This window comes from Pholcus phalangioides, unplaced genomic scaffold (assembly GCF_987345545.1).
Source record: "Pholcus phalangioides strain wild (caught in Gottingen) unplaced genomic scaffold, Ppha-v1.0 ptg000015l_1, whole genome shotgun sequence".
Taxonomy (NCBI): Eukaryota; Metazoa; Arthropoda; class Arachnida; order Araneae; family Pholcidae; genus Pholcus; species Pholcus phalangioides.
Genome location: NW_028301608.1, coordinates 23,628,740 through 23,648,789, shown reverse-complemented (window position 1 = coordinate 23,648,789; position 20,050 = coordinate 23,628,740). Strand labels below are relative to the sequence as shown.

The 20,050-nt window shown below is 38.4% G+C and overlaps 1 protein-coding gene across 2 annotated transcripts in view; it reads right to left on the bottom strand.

The window, feature by feature from the left end:
- Positions 1-20,050, bottom strand: part of LOC149075699 (uncharacterized) — a 42,603-nt gene that overhangs the window by 21,757 nt on the left and 796 nt on the right. For both annotated transcript variants that reach the window (XM_089243189.1, XM_089243188.1), the window contains exons 2-6: positions 16,657-16,762; positions 16,172-16,223; positions 14,694-14,815; positions 3,582-3,618; positions 26-1,467 (exon numbers count right to left, since the gene is read on the bottom strand). In XM_089243189.1, the coding sequence (XP_089099315.1) occupies positions 26-1,467; positions 3,582-3,618; positions 14,694-14,815; positions 16,172-16,223; positions 16,657-16,762 (1,759 nt within the window). The remainder of the gene's footprint in view (positions 1-25; positions 1,468-3,581; positions 3,619-14,693; positions 14,816-16,171; positions 16,224-16,656; positions 16,763-20,050) is intronic.

Below are 20,050 nucleotides of genomic sequence, written 5' to 3'. Positions count from 1 at the left end.
ATTGAAATTGTCAATGATTAATTACCTCCTTCTGGTACATAAGTTGGAATAGCTCCATTGTCATCAGCGGATGGTTTCTCTGTTCCACGATCTGCATTCAACAAAAGTTTTCCAGTTAAGTAAACAGTTTCAGAGCTATTAGAAGCTACCAACATATCACTCGAAGGTTGTAAAGTTGAAACAGTGCTTAGATCGTCTGGAAGATGGGTGGTTTCAGCACTGGCTAACGATGCCAGTTGTGTAGCGCCACATAAGCTTGAGCCATCCATTTTATGGTCAGAAACATGCTGCGAATCTACACTTTCTGAATTGTCTTGGGGATCACCACTGTTCTGTTTTGACATATTCTTCATGATAAATGAGCTTTTTGACAGCTTTGTCTGCTTATAGTTTGGTTTTTTCCAATTATCACTTGGAGCTTCAAGTGTCATTCTAAAACGGGACAAACTTTTAACCGTTTTAACCACTACTGGCTTTCTATGTAAGTTCCGTTTTGAAGAAGTCTTCCAGGAGCCAAGTTCATCTTCTTTAGGAGTTGAAGACACAGGCTGAAAATCGTCATTCAGCTCTACCTCTGTCACTATGTTCTTGTTTCCTGACATGATTGGAACAGATGATGGTGCTTGTGTAATTCCTACGTCGAAATCTTCGAAATTCGAAGCCCAACTTTCTGCCTCTTTGAGAAGTTCCGTAACCTTCTTCATCGGGATACTTTTCTTGGATGCTTCTGAAATCACATTCTTCCTGGAAATGTCATTTCCAGTGACATTCCTAAAAAGAATTTCTGGCTTATTTGTGGGGGCCATATCTTTTTGAGAAATTTCTTTTCGAGCAGAAACCACTTTAGCTATAATTACTTCATCTTTACCTGGCAATATATCCTTAACACCTTCCGAATTGAATCTTTTATTATGAGCTTGTCTAACAGACAAGTCACTAAGGGCTCTCTTCTTAGGCTGGCAATTCTTGTCCGTTCTGATGGAAGAATTAATGCTTGAACTGTTTTCTTTGTTGTCAGGTGATTTAATATCAATAGCTTTATTCTTCCTCAGACGTTTCAAGCTCAATAAAGATGAAACCGGGGATTTCTTTAAACAAGTTATGTCCAATGTGTCTGGCACAAGCACTAAATCATTACTGTCATTGCCAGTTGAGTTCACCTCAGATGAAGGGCTACGGTTTTCTGACTTTTCATCCACAAAGATTTTACGTCGATGTAAAAGTATTTTACTTGGAACATCCTGAGTGGTGGAAGGTGAGGGCATCATGGTTTCATTTGGCACTGGAGTTTCTGGAATGTTTTCTTCAACTATTGGCTTCTGAGTAATGACTGAAATACCTCCATCGATATCTGCTAATGTTTCATCCCATTCAGAAAATTTCAAAGCATCAATAAAAGAATCCACTTCAGCTGCTTCAGTCTTAGACTGAGGAACATTATCCATTCCAGATGAACTTGTTTGACATCTGTAAATGAAAAGCATAATTAAAGCCAGCATAAAATAACATTGGGGGGGGGGGAAGTGTTTTGATTAAAAAGATTGAATCTTCTACATTTTCTGAGTAGAAGCAGCAATTTTAAAGATATACAGTAAAACACCCTCTTAACTGACACCCCTCAGATGTGCTCACCCCTCTTTTACAGCCAAATAATAATTTCCCAGTATATAATAAAGTATGCTTTTCAAACCCCTGATCAACGGTCATCCCCCTCTTTTAAGGATAAATTTTTTCGTCCCACCTTTGTCCGCAAAAGAGAGGTTTTACTGTATTTATTAATTCCTAATCTTAAGTATTCATACAGCCGGATCCACTTAAAAGTCAGAAAAGACAGCAAAAATATCGGCTATATCCAAAACTGGAAATTTCTAGCTTTTTGTTAATCTTTCACACACAGAGCCAATTTTTTATTTTGTAAATTAATAATCTGGCATTAATCTTGGCAACTGAATAATATGAAAATGAATTCCAAAGTTAGAAGCTGAATTGAATCAAAGTGTGTGCACACAGGATGTTTACTCTAATGGTTGTCCAATAGCTTAGTTCCTAAACTGTTTGTCTTAGAGATAACTTTCAATAACAAAAAATGTTTTAAGTGTTGTCAGTCATCATATATATGGCTGCTCAATGAAATAAAGGTTCAATCATCAAGGTATGTTAGGTTGCTTCTGACAAGTGATTGGAATTTGTTGAAATTGTGTCTTCATAGGCCCAAACTTGTAATCAACCATAGCTTCAAGTGTACTATGAGATAAGAAATGTTGAAAAACACAGGTCTAATGAGACAAAGTAAAAAAAAAATATTTTGTAATAATTTTATTTCATATTTACTTACAAAATGACAATTTTATTATGCCCATCATGAAAAATAATTAGTATTCAGCTAGTTCTTCTCTTAACAAGGTTTGACTGTCAATTTTGGCCATTAGGGAATAGATTTGTTTGTTTATGTGACATGTCAGTGTATGCAGAATATTTTACTTGCATGACTCATAGGATCCATGAACCATATAAAAAACGAAATTTTAAAACACTTTTTTTTTCCGACCTGAATAGCTTATGGAATGATGAGTGGCACTATTTGAAACATTTTTAGTACACAGACATGCCAACTTTTGGAATCCAGAAATTCTTTCAACAAGGAGGTACCCCCTCCCCATGCGCCCCGATCAAAAAATAATAATTCATAAACAATTTTTAAAACAATTTTTTTTAATCAATTAAGAACAATTCCCCCAGGCATATCCTGCATTGCCTCTGAGCAGAATATAACTCAATGTGTCTTTCCATGCAGAATAGAGAAATCACATCTACATACTGTTCATAAAACATAAGCGTTTCTTTTCGTGGATGCTATCAGTGATTGAGGGTAATCTTGAGTATACGAACTCTTAAAAGGAGTTTTATATTTTCTTTCTGACGACATATTTAATTGCAGGAAACAAAAAACTTCAAAATAATTATGTGTTTCATATGTGTTTTTTTTTTAAATTTTCCTGTTCATGTCATATGTTTCATATACTTTATTCATTAATTATTATGTAAATTTTCAATCATCCGTACAGGCATCGCAGCCTCTGAATGATAAATATGTTTTAAAAAACTGATATTAAATCTATGTATGTTAAAATGAATAAATTTGATTTGAAAAACTTGTCTTAACTGCATGGCTGTTAATGGAATACAATAATGATTATACAGGAATTTCAGCAACCAAGGTCATCCTCTTGATAAATAACTGCCGATAAATGCCAAGTAAACAAAGTCACATCTTTGCCAGTTGCTTAAATACGTTCACCAAGACTTTTTTACTGCTGCTCGATGGAAATGGCCACGACTGTCCTCTATAGGTCTTTTCCCTAACGACGACGGCAGTTATTGACATCGCTGTAAAAACTAATGTTCTACCAAAATCCAGAGAAATTTTAACAGATCCGGAGAGCAGGAGGAAGGGTGAGAAATCTGGAAAGTTGGCAGGTCTGTTGGTAATTAAAAGTTTTCACTGAAACTAATGATTAAGGAATTAGGCAAAAATTAGACACCCAGCATATATAAATTAATGAAAAAATGATAATACTCACTCTAAATTAGACACATCTATGCTAGAAAATTTCATTTCTGGAAAAGAAATACACATTTACATTAAGCACATTATGAAATTATCTGAGAATTTTGAACATTTTAACCAATTTGTAACAATAAATAATTGCCCTTGGAATATTAGATTGTACACATACTGATTAGAAACATTTTTTATTTACAGTGATATATATATACCTCGTTATAAAAATATTCTGTGCTACTATAAATCTCTACAATATTTTTCTCAAATCTTGCTTGAAAATTCCTTTATTCTAATGTTAAACTCATTTTAATATAAGGATATTATTTTACTAGTAAGTCTCTCTATCGCGATATATTTTCAAGAGATTTTGAAATCCCTACAATGTTTTTTATTTCTCGTTCAAAATCAGCATCAATATATTTTAAACTCTCATCTCCAGATTTTTCTTTTTAATTTATTTAATAACATCAATATTTTACAACGCATGATTTTTATCACTGATAGTGTTAATGTTGTTGGTATTGCTACTTTCCATGCAGTACAAAGAAGTGTAATGCAGTAAACACCCTTACATACATACACACACACACACAGTACACTGTACATTCTGCACAGTATCAGGCCTAGAAGTGAAAATTTGAAAAAAGAGTAGGAAAAATAGGAAAACCATTGACAAAAAATAGGAGAAAAATAGGAGGGAAAAAACCGAATTCCCAAATTATCGTGGCATTTAAAAATGTTGTGCCATTGAGATTCACACCTTATATATTTAAATTATAGTATTATCTATTGATATTTTAAGAAACTCGAGTTCTCTCTCTCTCTCTCTCTCTCTAAAGAATTTAAAAATCTTTCATTTCCACAGAATGCAGTATAGAAAACAATGTAAATAGCAAAACTAGAAAGAAATTAATCAAATTTCTACTGTTACTTTAAAGTCCAATTAATGATCGTGATCCCTTTTTCCCTGTACTTTTCAGAGAAAGAAAAAACCTGTCTAGGTGCCATAGAAATGTAGCACATGCATGCTTAACCCATTGCCCACAGGCTGAATGTGGCCCCGGAATCATCTGTTGAAGCCCCCAGCTTCGAACCTAATTTTGCAAAAAATGAACTAAGAGATACATTTCCAGATCGTTCCAGGGAACCTGCAGCACAGTTTCAGGTCATTCAAGTGGTTCGCGTCACAGTTCCAGATTACTCAAGTTACACGAGCTGCTGTTCCACTTCACTTAAGTGACCTGTGGCACATTCCTAGATCACTAGAGTAACCTGCGATATTGTTGATCTACACTTAAGTGACTCATGGCAGAGTTCTAGACCACTAAAAGTGACCCGTGTACATTTACACGTCATTTAAGTGACCCGCGGCACATTCTCTGATGAGTAAATATGTCACCGCATATTTATAGATCACCGCGGCACAGTTCCAGAGCACTCAATCGACCCATGAAACTTTTAAAGATCACTGAAGTAACCTGCGCCACAGTTCCACAGTCTTTAAGTGTGATGTGGCACATTCCTAGATAATTTAGGTGACTCGCGGAAAATTTACATATCACTGTGGCAGTTTCAAAGTACTCAATTGATCCAGAAATATTTACAGGTCAGCTTCTGTGACCCGCTACACATTTCAAAATCAATAAAATGGCCCACACTCTACTGAATGTTGAACACCCTTGATGTAACACCTCCTGGAGTTACACTATATCCGAAGGATACAACGATTGGCCTGCATATGTTTATGAATGTCTGGTTTTTTTCCAAAGATACATTTTTTTAAAACACACATGATAACCTGTGGCCCTCGGAGTTATCTCATGTGGTCCAGGACAAATAACAAAACCACACAAGTGGCTCACGAACGATCATCAAATCATTTAAGTGGGACACATTTCCAGATTACTTCAGTCGGTTGCGGCACACTTCCAGATATAAGCTGCCAACAGCATATATCCAGATCATCTAAGTGACCTCAAGCACATTAGCACATTTCCAAATCACTTGAGCGACCAGCTGCAAACCTCCAGTTCACTTAAGTGGCACGTAGTTCAGTTGCAGATTACTTTAAGTGGCTGGAGGCACATTTGATCATTTGAGTGGCCCTCTCTGCATGCTTCGAAATCACTTGAGTCGCTCACAGCACACAGATCAACTAATGGTCTGCGATACATTAACACTTCAAGTGGCAAGATGCATTTTTATAGATTAGTTTAGTGACACATTTCCAGACCACTAAAGTGGCCCGCTATGCACTTTCAGATCATTTAAGTGACTTGTGACATATTTCCTGATGATTCAAGCAGCCCGCGGCACACTTTCAGACCATCTGAATGACTCGCGGCACATTTCAACTTAACTCAACCTTTTGAAGAGTGTGGGACCACTTCATTGATTTAAAAACGTGTCGCGAGCCACTTGATTAACTCTTTCCCTACTATATCCGGCCGATCCGGCCCGTCATGCAGACTACCAGATCCGGCCCAGCCGGCCGAGGTAGGGGGGATAGGCATTTCACATTCTTTTATTCCGTGGGCGGGACGCAGTGACGGATTGTTGACGGCTGCTGAGTGGGGTTCTTGTCGGAGAAAGAGGATTATTTCAAAGCTAGTTGCCTGTGAAAGAATGACTATTGACAATGACAATACCTCGGATGAGCTTTGAGAAAGACGCGTGGTTACTATCTTTTGAAATTTCGCCAACATTCTGATTTTCATTGAAAGTTTATTTCGTTTTCTTTGAAACTAGTAAAAGATCCGCCAGCTAGCTATAGGTTTAATTAGTAGTCGGAGAATTTTTTCCGTAATACAATAGAAAAAAAAGAACATTAATTTAAATACATCTGAATATCTTAATTTCTTTTTCTAATTAAAACCTTACGAAAATTTTATTTTTGACATTTTTTATGAAACACTCAAAAAGTTCAGATGCACTGTACATCGGACCCATTAAATTTTGAAGGAATCAATGTCGAAAAAGACAACTAAATATTATTGTATTTGCACATCACTGTCGTTATTGTTAATTAACTTACGTACAATTTCAAATGATTTCTAGAACTAAGATTACCGAAGTTCGATCTTTCCCTATTTTTTCTAGCTGTTTATGTTTTTCTAGCAAAACATACGCACACCAAGAAAATAAGATGTTTCCGTCAAAAAAGTAATTAAATATCGGTAAAACTGAAAGGGAAATTTTTTTATTTGTTTTGGATTTAGTGCGAATTCCATCTTCCACATCCAACTGCAGTGGTTCTCAACCTTTCGTCACTCGTGGCCATGCCCCCCCCCCCCACATATTGAATCAGATTGGCTCGGATCTCCTGCATCACGGGCCTTCTTATGCGGGAGGGGGGAATTAAGAATCATCCCGGACCCCGGGGCTGGTGTCCTGTCAGCTCTACCCTTGTGAGGGTCATGCCAACATCTACTAGAGAATTTTCAAGGCCGCAACACGAGCTCGTGACGTCACTAAACTTAGGCGACTGCTTGCGCTACGCACTGTGGAATCGACTTGATATATGTACCGTACTCATTTATTATTCCGCGAGTAAAATTGGTGCTATGAAATATTTCTGCCTTAACGTTTTACTAGATGAATTTAGATTATATATATTTATATTTTTTTATTTTACTCGCCTTCCCCCCCCCCCTCATTTTTCAGTTCAGACAAAAATACAAAAAATTCCCTGTACTTGTCTAGGTTCACAGAACCATTGAAAATATGAGCCACAGAAAAAAATTATCCTTTTCCTCCTTGAAAATGGTTTTAGGAAAATAAATTTATAACTGAAATGAAATTTTTCTCAATCAAGTTTCATATCACACACCTACAGAGAAGAAAAAATCAACAGAAAGTGGAAGTTTTTTTTAAATTAATATTTTCTAGTGGGTTTATTATGTTTTCTAGTGGGTGTTGGTCATGCTCGTGCCTCCCTTGCCCTGTTCATAGTTCATCTGTGGCTCGCAAAATAATTTAATATAGATATTGTACATCCATAAAAGAACCACTTCAAAGCATAAATAGGCACACACATACACATCAGTATTTCCAGCTCGTCGTGACGCCCCTCACAAAAAAGTGGGAACACCCCCTAGGAGCCACAACGCACACTTTGAGAAACACTGCCCTGCCGGCTTAAAATTGGTGATAACAAAACTAGAATAGATTTTGATAAGCACCACTCCTTGTCTCCAACATTTTCAGCTTCTAATCCACTTGACAGTAGGTTGAGATGCTTGAAGAATTCACTATCGCAAAGTGGACAATACATGTATGAGAAGATAAGTAAGGGCTGTTATACAGGCGAGTTCCAAGAAAAATTGGCTTGGCCTATACTCAATACATATATGCTTGTAACAATAGCAGAATTTGGGTTGTGGCTCTCACCATCGGTTTGTTGTGCTGTTTGTTATCCTGCTGCTTTTTCGTGTTTGGACATCTCTTTTCATTTTTAGCTCTCGTTTTGTTTGTATCAAAACAACGGCTGGATTAAGGAAAATATTCGCCCATGGGCATGGCACTGCAAAAGAAAGACTTCTTGAAAACAGAAAGACTTATGGTGAAAAGATTCGGGGCTTCAAATGATTTGAATGATTTCCTACTGCGATTGGAGTTTGGGAGGTCCTTACTTATCTGAAAACACGGTATTTAAAATTCTTTTCAAAAAAGAGGATTTTTTTTTATCGATTCATAGATTGGGAGTGGAGAACTACGGCTCTGTGGGTACGTACACGTGGCTCTTCAGTAAAACTAAGAAAAGCATAATACAGTGTAGTTTACTAGCAAAAAAAAGAAAAACTTTTTGTCTCGTGAATAAGTTTTGATTTATTGTGAAAGACAGCTTTGAGGCTCCTTGGACTGAAAAGCTAGCTGACCCCAAGTGGCGTGTAATTCAGAGATCTCTATAAGTATTTTGTTGGGAAATGCAAAGGTGTTGTATTAGAGAAAATCTACCTTTATTCTCGTGTATTTCCCAGGGCACCTTTTTTTGACCACCAATGCATCTGGTATTGGGTTCCATTGTGTGATAAATAAGGATTAAAAGTTTGTGGGATGTTTATATAGCCTAAACTCTGTCTTCTACTAACAGACATGCTACTAGTTATAAGCAATTTTCTTGAATAGATAATGTCCACAACATAGGCGTACGCAGAATTTTCTCGAGGGGGTTTTCAGATTTTTTTCCCTTCTGGGGAGGGGTTTTTACTTTTTTTCCTGCAAAATATCCTGCACTATAATCTTGGCTCAACTACCCCCCCCCCCCCCCGAGTACGCCAATGGTCCACACAATTCTGTAATGTGATTAGTTTAGGGATTATTTTTAAGCTTTACATTTCTCTAGTTTTCGTCATCTTGTCTTGATACATATTCTGTTTAAAACAGTAGGTCGTAAAATATTTTTTCACTCAGCCTCTTAAATCTTTATCGATTAATAAGTTTAATCCGATTTCTGCTGTCACAAAATGCCGTTGATGAGGGCAATTGGCGAAGTTGGTTATGTCAAATAGCATAAGTAGCCAAAACTTTGCATCACGGGAAATTTACTGTGTGAAGAAAGACGAATCTTCTTTTCATACCCGTTCGCTTTGTTTGGTCGGAGAAGAGAGCGTTGAAATACTTTGCTTTCTACGAGTAATCCAGTCATTGTTGCGAAAGGTTCTACAATGTGCAGCAGAAGAATAGACGAAATAAATATGGGGGGAAAGAAATTTGTCTCGAAGAAGCTCTCCGAAATTCTAGGGTCCATAGATTTGCACCCCTCTGGTAGGTAAAGAGTTAAGTGATCTAGAACAGCACCGCAGGTTATTTGTGTGATCTGTAAATGTGCAGCAGATCACCCAAGCAATCTGGGAATGTGCAGCGGGCCACTTGAGTGATTAGGAAATTTGTCTCGGGCCGCTCAATTGCAGAATTCGCCGTGAGCCACTTGAGTGATCTGGAAATATGCCGCGAGTCATTTAAATGAAGTATGAATGTGCCACGAGCCTCTTAATTTATTTGTAAGCATACCGGGGCCACTTGAGGCAGGACACATTTAGGCCATGGGTTGAGCACATGCACATGTATGCTTTAAAATAAGGGGCCGTTCAAGTATTATGTCAGCAAATTTTTAGCCATTTTTGACCCCCTTCTTGTCAGTAAAAGTCAGCAAAACTCTGACGCCCCACCCCCCGTCAGCAAAATGTTGTCAGCTCTGCCCCTCTGAAACCTAACGCATATTGGTGGGATCAGAGACGTAAGGGGAGGGGTGGAATCTGGTTTGGGAGCTCGTGGCCCCCTACAAATGACCAAAAATTTATTTTTTAATGCAGAAAATATTTTTTAAAAGAATTAAAATTTCGAAAGAAAATATCTGTATATGTTATTATAATAAATTTCTGACAATTTCAATGCTATTTGAAGGCTAAGAACTCAAAATTGCTCAAGAAATTCATTGCAACCCTACCTCTGAACCCTTGGTAATCCTTGGGCCTGTGCGGACCAAATATGGCCCTGGGGTTATGATGTGGCCTGTCATTCTCAAATCTAATTTTGTACAAATAAACAAAGTGGCACATTTACACATCACTTAAGTGACCCGTTGCACAATTCCAGACCATTTAAGCGATCTGTGACACATTTAGAGATCCCTTGAGTGACATGTGACAGTTTTAAAGCATTGGTGCGGCCACCAGTGCGGTTCTACATCACTTAAGTTTTCCGTGGCACATTCCCAGATTACTTAAGTGATCCGCGGCATAATCACTTGTACGACGCCCGGCACAGGTTCAGAGCACTTAAGCGCCCCGCAACACATTTCCCTGTGTAGGGGACTCAATAGGGAGAATGTTAGTTCAGGTACCCACAAACTAGCGAAAAGTTTTATTCGTTTTTCGCGCAGCGAGTAAGACGTCATTAAGGATATTTAACATTTTTATAAAAGGTGGTTGATGACATCAAACAACCCCCCGCCATCAAAAGTCAGCAAATCGGAAATCCCCCCTCGATGACGTAATACATGAATAACCCCTAATAAAGATACCCGAAAGTTATTTCCTGAAGGTTACAAAAAAAGGTGGTTTCACTTTCCGTCACACCCCCCCCCTTCTTTCTGTAAAACCAGACGTGGCTCGAGCTCTGTCACCTAAAGCCGGGTTTTTCTAGAGACAGGTTTTCTGTGCTGCACGCAACATGAATCACCCAGCGGGACACACCATCCATTCACCAATTTTCTTACTATATTTTCCTACAGAGCGCAATACGGCTCACGACAGCCCTATACGTTGGGCGTGATTGGCGGACTGCTTCTGGAGGAGTTAAAGCCGGGTTTTCCTAGGAATAGGTTTGTTGCGCAGCGTGAACCGAATTAGACTATTTCGCGCCGGCAGAAACGTGTTACATAATCACGCTACGCGTTTTTGTTTTCCTAGCGAGGCTCATCAGATCAGGGCAGCTATATAAAGTATATGGCTTTGGCATCAGCTACTCTGTCGTCTGCATGCTCCGGTTTAAAGGGAAGGAAAAGAAAACACAAGTCGAGAAGAGATTATCTGCAAAACTGCGGCACACAACGCATTTGACTTCTCCAGAGGCAATTGGCCAATCACGCCCGACCTAAAGCACTGTCGTCAGGCGTATTGCGCTCTGTAGGAAAACAGTCATGCTGCTTTTCTTACTGGTGAGTGGAAGGAGTGTCGCGCTGGGTGAATCATGTTGCGCGCGCGGCACAGGAAACCTGCTCTTAGGAAAACCCGGCTTAAGCGTCGTGTATGCTGCGCGTTTCAGCGATCTTCTCTTTATTTTCGTGTTGTTCTATTTCGCTTCCCTTCAAAGCGCCACGCTTGGAAAGCACGTGATTATATAACACATTTCTGCCGATGCGAAATGATCCAGTTCGGTTCACGCGGCGCAAAAAACCTACTCCTGGGAAAACCAGGCTTCAGGGATGAACGCTCCTTACGGGATCACAGAGAGAAACCAATATAGTCTCTCATGGAATCTCGTGTGTGGATGGATAGCCTTCTTCCCTCCTTTTTTCGCCTTCTTTTATTTACGGCAACCAATCTACTAAACAGATTCGCTTGCCCCACCGAACTTCAGTTTTTAGCACTTTGACTACAGCGCGCAGCGGCGAAAAGATACGCTTGTCTCTCATCGTCCTCCTCTCCAGTGGAACAGAATTCCCCCCCCCTTTTTTCAGTACAGAGTTGTGATGTGAATAAAACACGTCAAAAAGGGAGGGAAAGCAGCAACATTTTACGGTTTCTCGGAATTTTCGTAGTGAGATTTCTTCTGTAAACAAAAGGGGAAGAGGGATAAAATAGGAATAGTAGGAGAAAATTGTGGTAAAAAAGGACCACTGCGGCGAAACTAGGAAAATAGGAGGAAATTTCTAAAAAATAGGAAAAGTAGGAGCGCTGCAAGGTCTGCAGTATAAGTACAGTAGAAAAAGTCAATAAATTTTTATTGATCAATAAATAAATTTTTTAAATCCTTGAGTGCATTTTCTGGTCGGAGTATCAACACGGATGTAAAAGAGATTTCAATGGTGTAAGTTTTGTGACTTCCTATTTATGTTGTGTGAAACAAGCAAATTTTCTAATTAGTGATGCAAATAAAAGATTACTTGTGTGTTCTTGATTTTATCTTAATATAAAGACTCCAAATAAATATGTAAAAATGAGAATTTGATGAAATTTTTGCCAGTTTTGAATATTAATTGAGCATTATATTGCTTAAATGTAATAATGTAGAAAATTTCCCTGTGGGAGTTTAATGTGCATGCTTAACCTACCTCTTTTTCAGCCATTTGACGAAAATAAAAAGGGTCTGGATGAATTAAAAATATATATAGCTTACAAAAATTATTTTGTGCGTTTTCCCTAAACACCAAAATATAATAACACCAACGCACGTGCTGCAGCATTAGTTGGTAGTGATGATTATCAGCAGCAGAGAAAATTATCCGATTGGTACATGCCTTCATTAACTAACGCTAGTCTCGCCCGAGCAGTTTTCATAAAATTGGTAATGACAAGCCAATAGGTGGTGAGAAAAATCAAGTTTTTAACAATGGTCATTGAGTTTGCGTTAAGACGCCTTCATATAAAGGGGTTATAGTTTGAGTTAGACAGGTTGGTGAGAATTTGCATTAAGTGTGTGACGTCAATAACTTTGTTGTATAACTGCTACAGCGTAATTAGATCCCCAGTTCTTTTCCCCTATAATTCTTCCTAAGATTGTTCTGTAACGGACATCCAAGTTTTTACTCCTCTTTTGGAATAAGCATATACCAGTGATATTACTGATGAGCTTCAGGGTGCTTTGATTTTCTTAGGATTTTGATGTTCTTTGCATCAAATACCAGAATTTTCGTAAAAGACAAGAAACCATTAATTTGTGCGTCATACAGTATTTTTTCCTCAGTAAAGACCCAGATAAGTACAAGTACAACGCCACAACAGGCAAATTGCCCAACGAGGTGGCTGACTTAAGACCCTCATAGATCCCCGAGCCATTTCCCCCCCCCCCCGGAACCCCCAATGAATCGGTACATGCGGGAATGTGCGTGTACGTGTAGTGCAACCTGACGTAAAGTTTTTTTTGTTTCTGTGTAATGCTTGTTATGTGTAGTGCTGCCATCTGCCATCAGTTTTTCTAACTATGAGTGAAGTGTTATGATTGAATGATTTATCGTTGTAGGACTGTTGCTCTCTGTGGCGAGACTTTTTAACGGGGAGATCGGCTCGCATTTGCGCCTTGAAGTTGGGAACCACAGAAAACCAACTTCAGCCGACCGCCACTGTGGGGTTCGAACCCGGATCCTCGCATCGCGAGTCCGTCAGTTAAAATAAAGTGATAAAAGTTCCAAAGAGGAAAACGTTTGTTTCCTTAGACATACATATATGCTTGAATAGACATAATATGTGTTTCACTGTATTTCATAGTATTCACTGTATTTCATAGTATTCACTGTATTTATTATAGTTCATAAATACAGTGAAACCTGTCTCAGACGGACACTGCATAAAACAGACATAAACCTTGCCTTGAACAGAAGAGAAAAAAACCTTGCCTTGAACCTGTGGATAATTAATGCTTTTTTCAATCATGGGAAACTCTTTTTAAGATGGAAACAATGCGGAAAAGGAAGACATATTTAGTTTATTTGTTGATTTAAAAAAAAACCTGCTAAAACGGAAGGAATTTTTGGCCAACTGCCAAGTTGCCCTTTTGATGGGATGAAATTAAGTCGTTCTGATTCCCCCTTTTATTAGAGAACACTCACTTCTCATAAACAATGAATGCTTATTATCTCTCTGAACTGGTTCTGGAAGTAAGGGGTTGGGCTTGAGTGGAAGTGGATTTCAAAATTTAGTAAAAGCCTAATTAGCATTTCATTTATGATGGAACTGGTGGCTTTTATTAAAAAACACTATTTCTAGGAAAAAATTTAATTTCCATTTAAACTAGTTCGGGATAGTAATAGGTGAGGGAGACTGAATTATTGTTCACAATTTAACAATATCATACATGGGGCTACTGCAGAGGTTTCCGTTCAGTGTAGATATGGCCACCAGATGCAAGAAATAGGCTATGGATTCAATTTGAACAGAAAACTGAAGGCAAAAAAAAAAAAAGCAAAATTCAAGTGTTAGAGACGTAGAATCTTTCTTTCACAAACATTATTGGTTGTTGATCTCATTGTCACAATTTTTAAAAACGTACGCAATTTCTCATTTATATATATATTTTTTAAATATTAAAAATGTTTCACTTTTCATTCTATTGCTATTCAGGAGAACGTTTGGTATTGAAATTTCAAAATAGGCTAATATGAATGTCTGTTGTTGATTTACAGTGGTTAAAATGATGTTCTCAAAATTTAAGTTTTGCAAAATGATAGAAATAAATCACTGCATATATTTTTATGGGCACCTTCATAAAATGGAAACCTATCTGAAACCGTAAATAATTTCAGTCTTTTAATGTTCAGTTTTATACAGGTTTCAGTGTAATTAATACATAACATATATTATACTTGGTTGAATTAAATTTACAAATTCAATTTAACCAACACACACAAAACAAAAAATGTGTACAATAAATCAAAATCCACAAATGAAACAAAGTACAAAATACTAACCTAGTTCCTTCAACCTTTTGCTCTGTTCAAGAAGAGCATTCTGATACTCTTTGCAGGCATTAAAAGCACTTTGCATTTCTTTACATTTCTCACATTCTGACTTATTATTCTGTTGTACCTCCCTAGACAGAATTAACAGAAAATTAGATTGAATTCACAAAAAATGTTAACATTTTCCCTATGAAAATTCACGGTACAGCAGTGGTGAAAAATTAACATTAAAATAGCTGAAAAACACAGTGCCAAGTTTCAGAGCAAAAATATGATCGGAAAAAATTGAACGCTTGGTAAATAAAATAAATTATGAAGATAGATGTGTGTGATGAGAAAAGTTTCCCTTTACATATCTGAACAGACCCACATACTTGCAAAACAGAGTAAATTATGTTTCAAGACCAATTCGCACTACTTCTGCTCAGGGCACTACTAGTTCAGTAGCATCTGGCTTTGAACAAAAAAGTTAAGCATGAATCCTTGAAAGGTTTTTATTAATTGAAGACCAAAACAAGTTACAGATATCAATCACCACTGAAGTGACGTCGTGGTAAGATGTTTGTCTACTACCATAAAGGTGTTGGCCATGTCTGCGGGATTGATCATGGAAGAACATAGACAAGTTCTTTTCAGACGAACCCGAGGTGACTTCCGACAGATGGCGCCTTCATTTCAAAGCAGAGTCTATTGGTAGTAAATTGCTGTGTGGGGATATGACCAGAGTTGGTGTGTGGTGTAGTAGTAGTTATGGATATTACAATCACTCTTTGATTCTACCAAAATTTTCGGCATGCTCACTCAAAATATATCATTCCAAGAATCAGCCTATCAAAAGAAAGTCTAATTGATATTTAAATATCTGTCAATTAATAAGGCTCAATAAGCCCTAGCATAAGCATTGGGATGCATCTTTGCATACAACATGCTTCTGAGTAATAATAATCAGCTTTTTTGGAACAAAACTGAAATCATTATTTACATCAATTCAAAAAAATTCAAATTTTGTTTAGCAAACATAGATAACTTCATATAAAATGAAATTATAGGAGTAATTTGATGCTTGGATCATGTGCACATGTAGGCCTATGATACATATAACTCAGATATGTACAAGATTCATGTGGGTGCCGGCCTATTTTGATAAGGAACGTACATTGCATTATATATTCATGAAATCTTGGTTGTGGGAGGGGAGTTTGGTATCCCATACCCCCTAAGTTGTGGAACATGCAATACAGAAAATAGTGATAGAAGCTACCATTTTAAACCATTGTCACAGTACTTTGGGTGATGACAAATTACTTCGAGACATTTAAAATTTCAATCTACTCCTTGAAGGCACTGTAACCACAACAGTTTGGGGATCTCTAGCCTACTCAAGCACCACCACTTATTGAAAGGGGAAAAACAATAAAAAATTCAATCAACTGTGATTTTGAAAATGAATAGTCAATTAATCCACAATTGCGGGCCTAATAAATTACCTGTTCGCATCTTCGAGCTGTTGAGTTAGACTCTTTACTTCTGACTCTAAATCTGTAAACATAGCAAAGTGTTTGTGAATAATTTATTACTCAAAACAAAATAAATGAAAATAAATAATTTTGAAGTAAATATTTAATTTATGTAAACACTCAAATTGAACAGCGGTGGCAGAGGTCAATAAGATACTCGTCTAAAGTATTAAAGGATGCTTAGAGGTGTCGTAAGTTCATTACCCAATTCGTCCTTGTCAGAAAATTTCCTGATGTGGAGATACAACAGAAAAAGATTGCTACTGCAGGGAGTCCCACAGTGAGGGGTTAATGCACCAACCTCTCTGTGAGTACAAAAAGGGTAAAAATGTCAAATGCTGCTGTTGGGAACTAGCAATATATTTTGTAGGCCCTGGTACAAATAGCCCTCGTGTGAAAATGACTGTTACAAAAAAAAAGCAAATGATAAATTTAATAACTCATAAATTTCTAACCTCGAACTTTAGACACATGTGCAGCATAAACTTGTTTCAGCAGATATTTCAAGGAAATGCTCTCTGCTTGCTTACTAACTTCGACCCCGTTCATATTAGGTGACATCTATGAAGGAAAAAACAAATGAAATAACAAGAATCAGATATTTAATTCCATTGGTAATGATATACATAGGCAGATCTAATACATTTTACAAGCAAATTTATATGACGACATTTGTCATATTCAACAATTTGTTCACATAACTAATGTTGATCATTATTTTTGAAATTGAACACTATTAGGCATCACGTAATGATGCAAGTATCAATTGCTTAGGAAGTGCATGATGCAAACACGTGATGACTAAGGATAGGTTGAGGTACAGAAGGCTTCAGCTACATTCAAAACTGGCAGCAGCAGCGATAGCAAAGCTCACCTAAAAATGTTTTTCAAGTGAAACCGACGTCTTATACATTTTTTATTGTTTTATAAACAAGTTTTCAGTTAGGCTATATGAGATCTTATTCCCATCAGATTATAGAAAACATACTCTATGAAGAATTTTAATAATTTGTACAATAATTGTACAATGAGTACAATAATAAAAAAGAGGTTTTACTGTACACTGTCATTCTGTGCACAAGTAACAGCATCACTTTTGTGTGTCCAATCTGAGAGCACATGCCCATTAGCGAGAAATGAATGTTCAAGAATTGATGAATGATGAATCAGGATTCTGTCTAGCATCCACTGTTAACCCAGTTGATAGAGGGGTGTACACACCTCTGTATAAAGGTTGATGGTTTGAATCCAGCGTGCAACTCTAGTGTTCCCCCGCATCACTTTCACCTTCGATTTTTTTGATGGTTATCGATTTATTTTTCTTTGTTTTTCACTTGCTTCAAAGTTGATGATAAACATTCAGTCATTACTGGAGGGTCACCTCAGCTTATATGGCCCCACAAGGGCAGAGCCAAGGCAAGCCATAGTGACAGGGAGGAGGACTTGAGAGTCTGGTGTCCCCAAAATGTGAGAAAATGACAAAAATGGCCAATTCTACTGTTCCATCCCTTTGCTTCTCCTCCCCCACTCCCCAAGCAAAATTTCTGGCTACAGGGCTGGGCGAGGCTGACAGGGCTCTAGTTTGGAGGCTCATAATGATTCTCTTCATTTTTGTTTTTTCATGCTATAAATTCACTTTAAGATAGCTGCAAACTTTGATGAATGCAACTCAGAAAAACCACTTGGCCTGGGACCCAATGATTTAAGGCAGCAAGCCTGTGTATGCAAACTAAGCTCTGGACTTATATACACTCATTGCCATAAAAATTTACGCACCAAGAAATAATTGTGGGATCGAAACGAAAGTTGGCCTGAAGGTACATGTCGGGCAGATATACAAATGATTAGAAATGCAGCGTGATTGTGCATTGCGTAATGCCACTAGAGGGCGTTGAACTTCGTTCTCCTTGGAGTATAAAACAGGTAAGCAGAGCTTGCTGGAGTGTATTTAATCGTTTGCAAAGGAAATGCTGAGGTAAACCATGCCGTTACGCTGCTGTCGAAGACCATAAAAGCAGTTGTCAGAGTTTGATAGGGGAAGAATCATCGGGATGATGGAAGCTGGGTGGTCAGCTCGGCGAGTAGCTCGTCAACTAGGCCATTCTGATTTTACTGTGAGGAGGTGTTGGGACCAGTGGACAGAAGAGACGCCATTTACACGGCGACCAGGTTCAGGACGCCCTCGACAGACCAGTCGTCGAGAAGACCGTCACATCATCCGAAACTCACGCGTAGAGCCAACTGCCTCATTGGTCGCTATCCAGACACAGACAGCAGCTTCACTACGGCCCCTGTGTCTTCCCGAACCATCGCAAGGCGCCTCGCTGAAGGACATCTGGTATCGCGGCGCCCATTACGTGCGCTGCCAATGACACCCACCCACCAACACCTCCGTTTGGAGTGGTGTCAGGCATGACGGGATTGGACTGCAATGGAATGGAACCAGGTCGTCTTCAGCGACGAATCGAGATTCAACTTGAGCAGTGATGTCAATCATGTTTGTGTGTGGAGGCCCTGTGGTGAACGCTTCAATCCTGCCTTCGCTTTACAGTGACACACCGCTCCCACAGCTGGCGTCATGGTATGGGGTGCCATTGCTTACGATACATGGTCACCCCTAATATTGATCCATGGCATAATGACAGCCCAGCGGTACGTCCATAACATCCTTCAGCCACATGTGTTGCCACTCATGGCAGGGCTCCCAGGAGCCATTTTTCAACAAGACAATGCTAGGCCACACACAGCAAGGATGTCACAAGACTGCCTCCGCCACATTACCACCCTTCCCTGGCCTGCTCTATCCCCAGATTTGTTACCAATCTAGCATATCTGGGATCATTTGGGACGGCAAGTTGGACACCTTACGAGGTTGGTCGAACTAGAGGCGCATTTACCGCAACTGTGAAACGAGATGTCTCAGGACATCATACGGAACTTGTATGCCTCAATGCCTGCTCGTATCGCATCGTGCATTCTCGCTAGAGGGGGTCCAACAGAGTACTAAAACTTCTGTTCATCTGTACTTTTTTCAGCAATAAATGATCCTTTTGCTTGGATTTTCTAATCACTTACTTATATCAACGTAGTACTTACATGTGTAAAATTTCGTTTCATTTTGACGACTTCTTCTGGGTGAGCAAATTTCTATGGCAATGAGTGTATATACGTGATAGATATTAATTATCGGTAAGGAGGCGGGGTTTGATGTGAGGAACCACTTGTCACAACCAGGAATAAAGAATGAGCACAACAGATGTCGAGAATCTAAAAACTAAAAAAACATTGATTTATTTTTCGAACTTCTAACAATAAATTAGGAACATTTAGGAATTTTGCCAAATATTTAAGATATCACCATAAACCTCACTGTTCTGGTATATTAGTCTGCACTGCAGGATCATCAGTACATAGCATCAGGACGACTACAGACTGTCGATTGGAACTGCGTCAAACATATCCTTCTTGTCCTCCGGGCCTTAGATGATAAGCAAGCGGCAGCTAGTAGATGTCAGGAAAGTCAACAGTGCTTCCCATGACTCAGAGGACCTGACTCCCCAGAAAGAGCCGGAAAACAACCACAGAAGTAAGCAGTAGGTGAAGACGTGACTGAAGTGAAGAGACAATCTCACAGAGTTGCTATATATACAGCTGGCTACGGGAGAAATGGCTAATCACAGTCAATTGTATCTCAGAGTTACATATTTTTTTGAATTTCTTTCATCATTCCGGATCTACGGTGTGACAACAGTGGCTGTGGCATCATTTTCCACTGCAACAGTCAACTAGATGTCACAGGACTAATGTTTACCACTCACGAGTTTTTACCATTACATTAAGTGGCCTGCA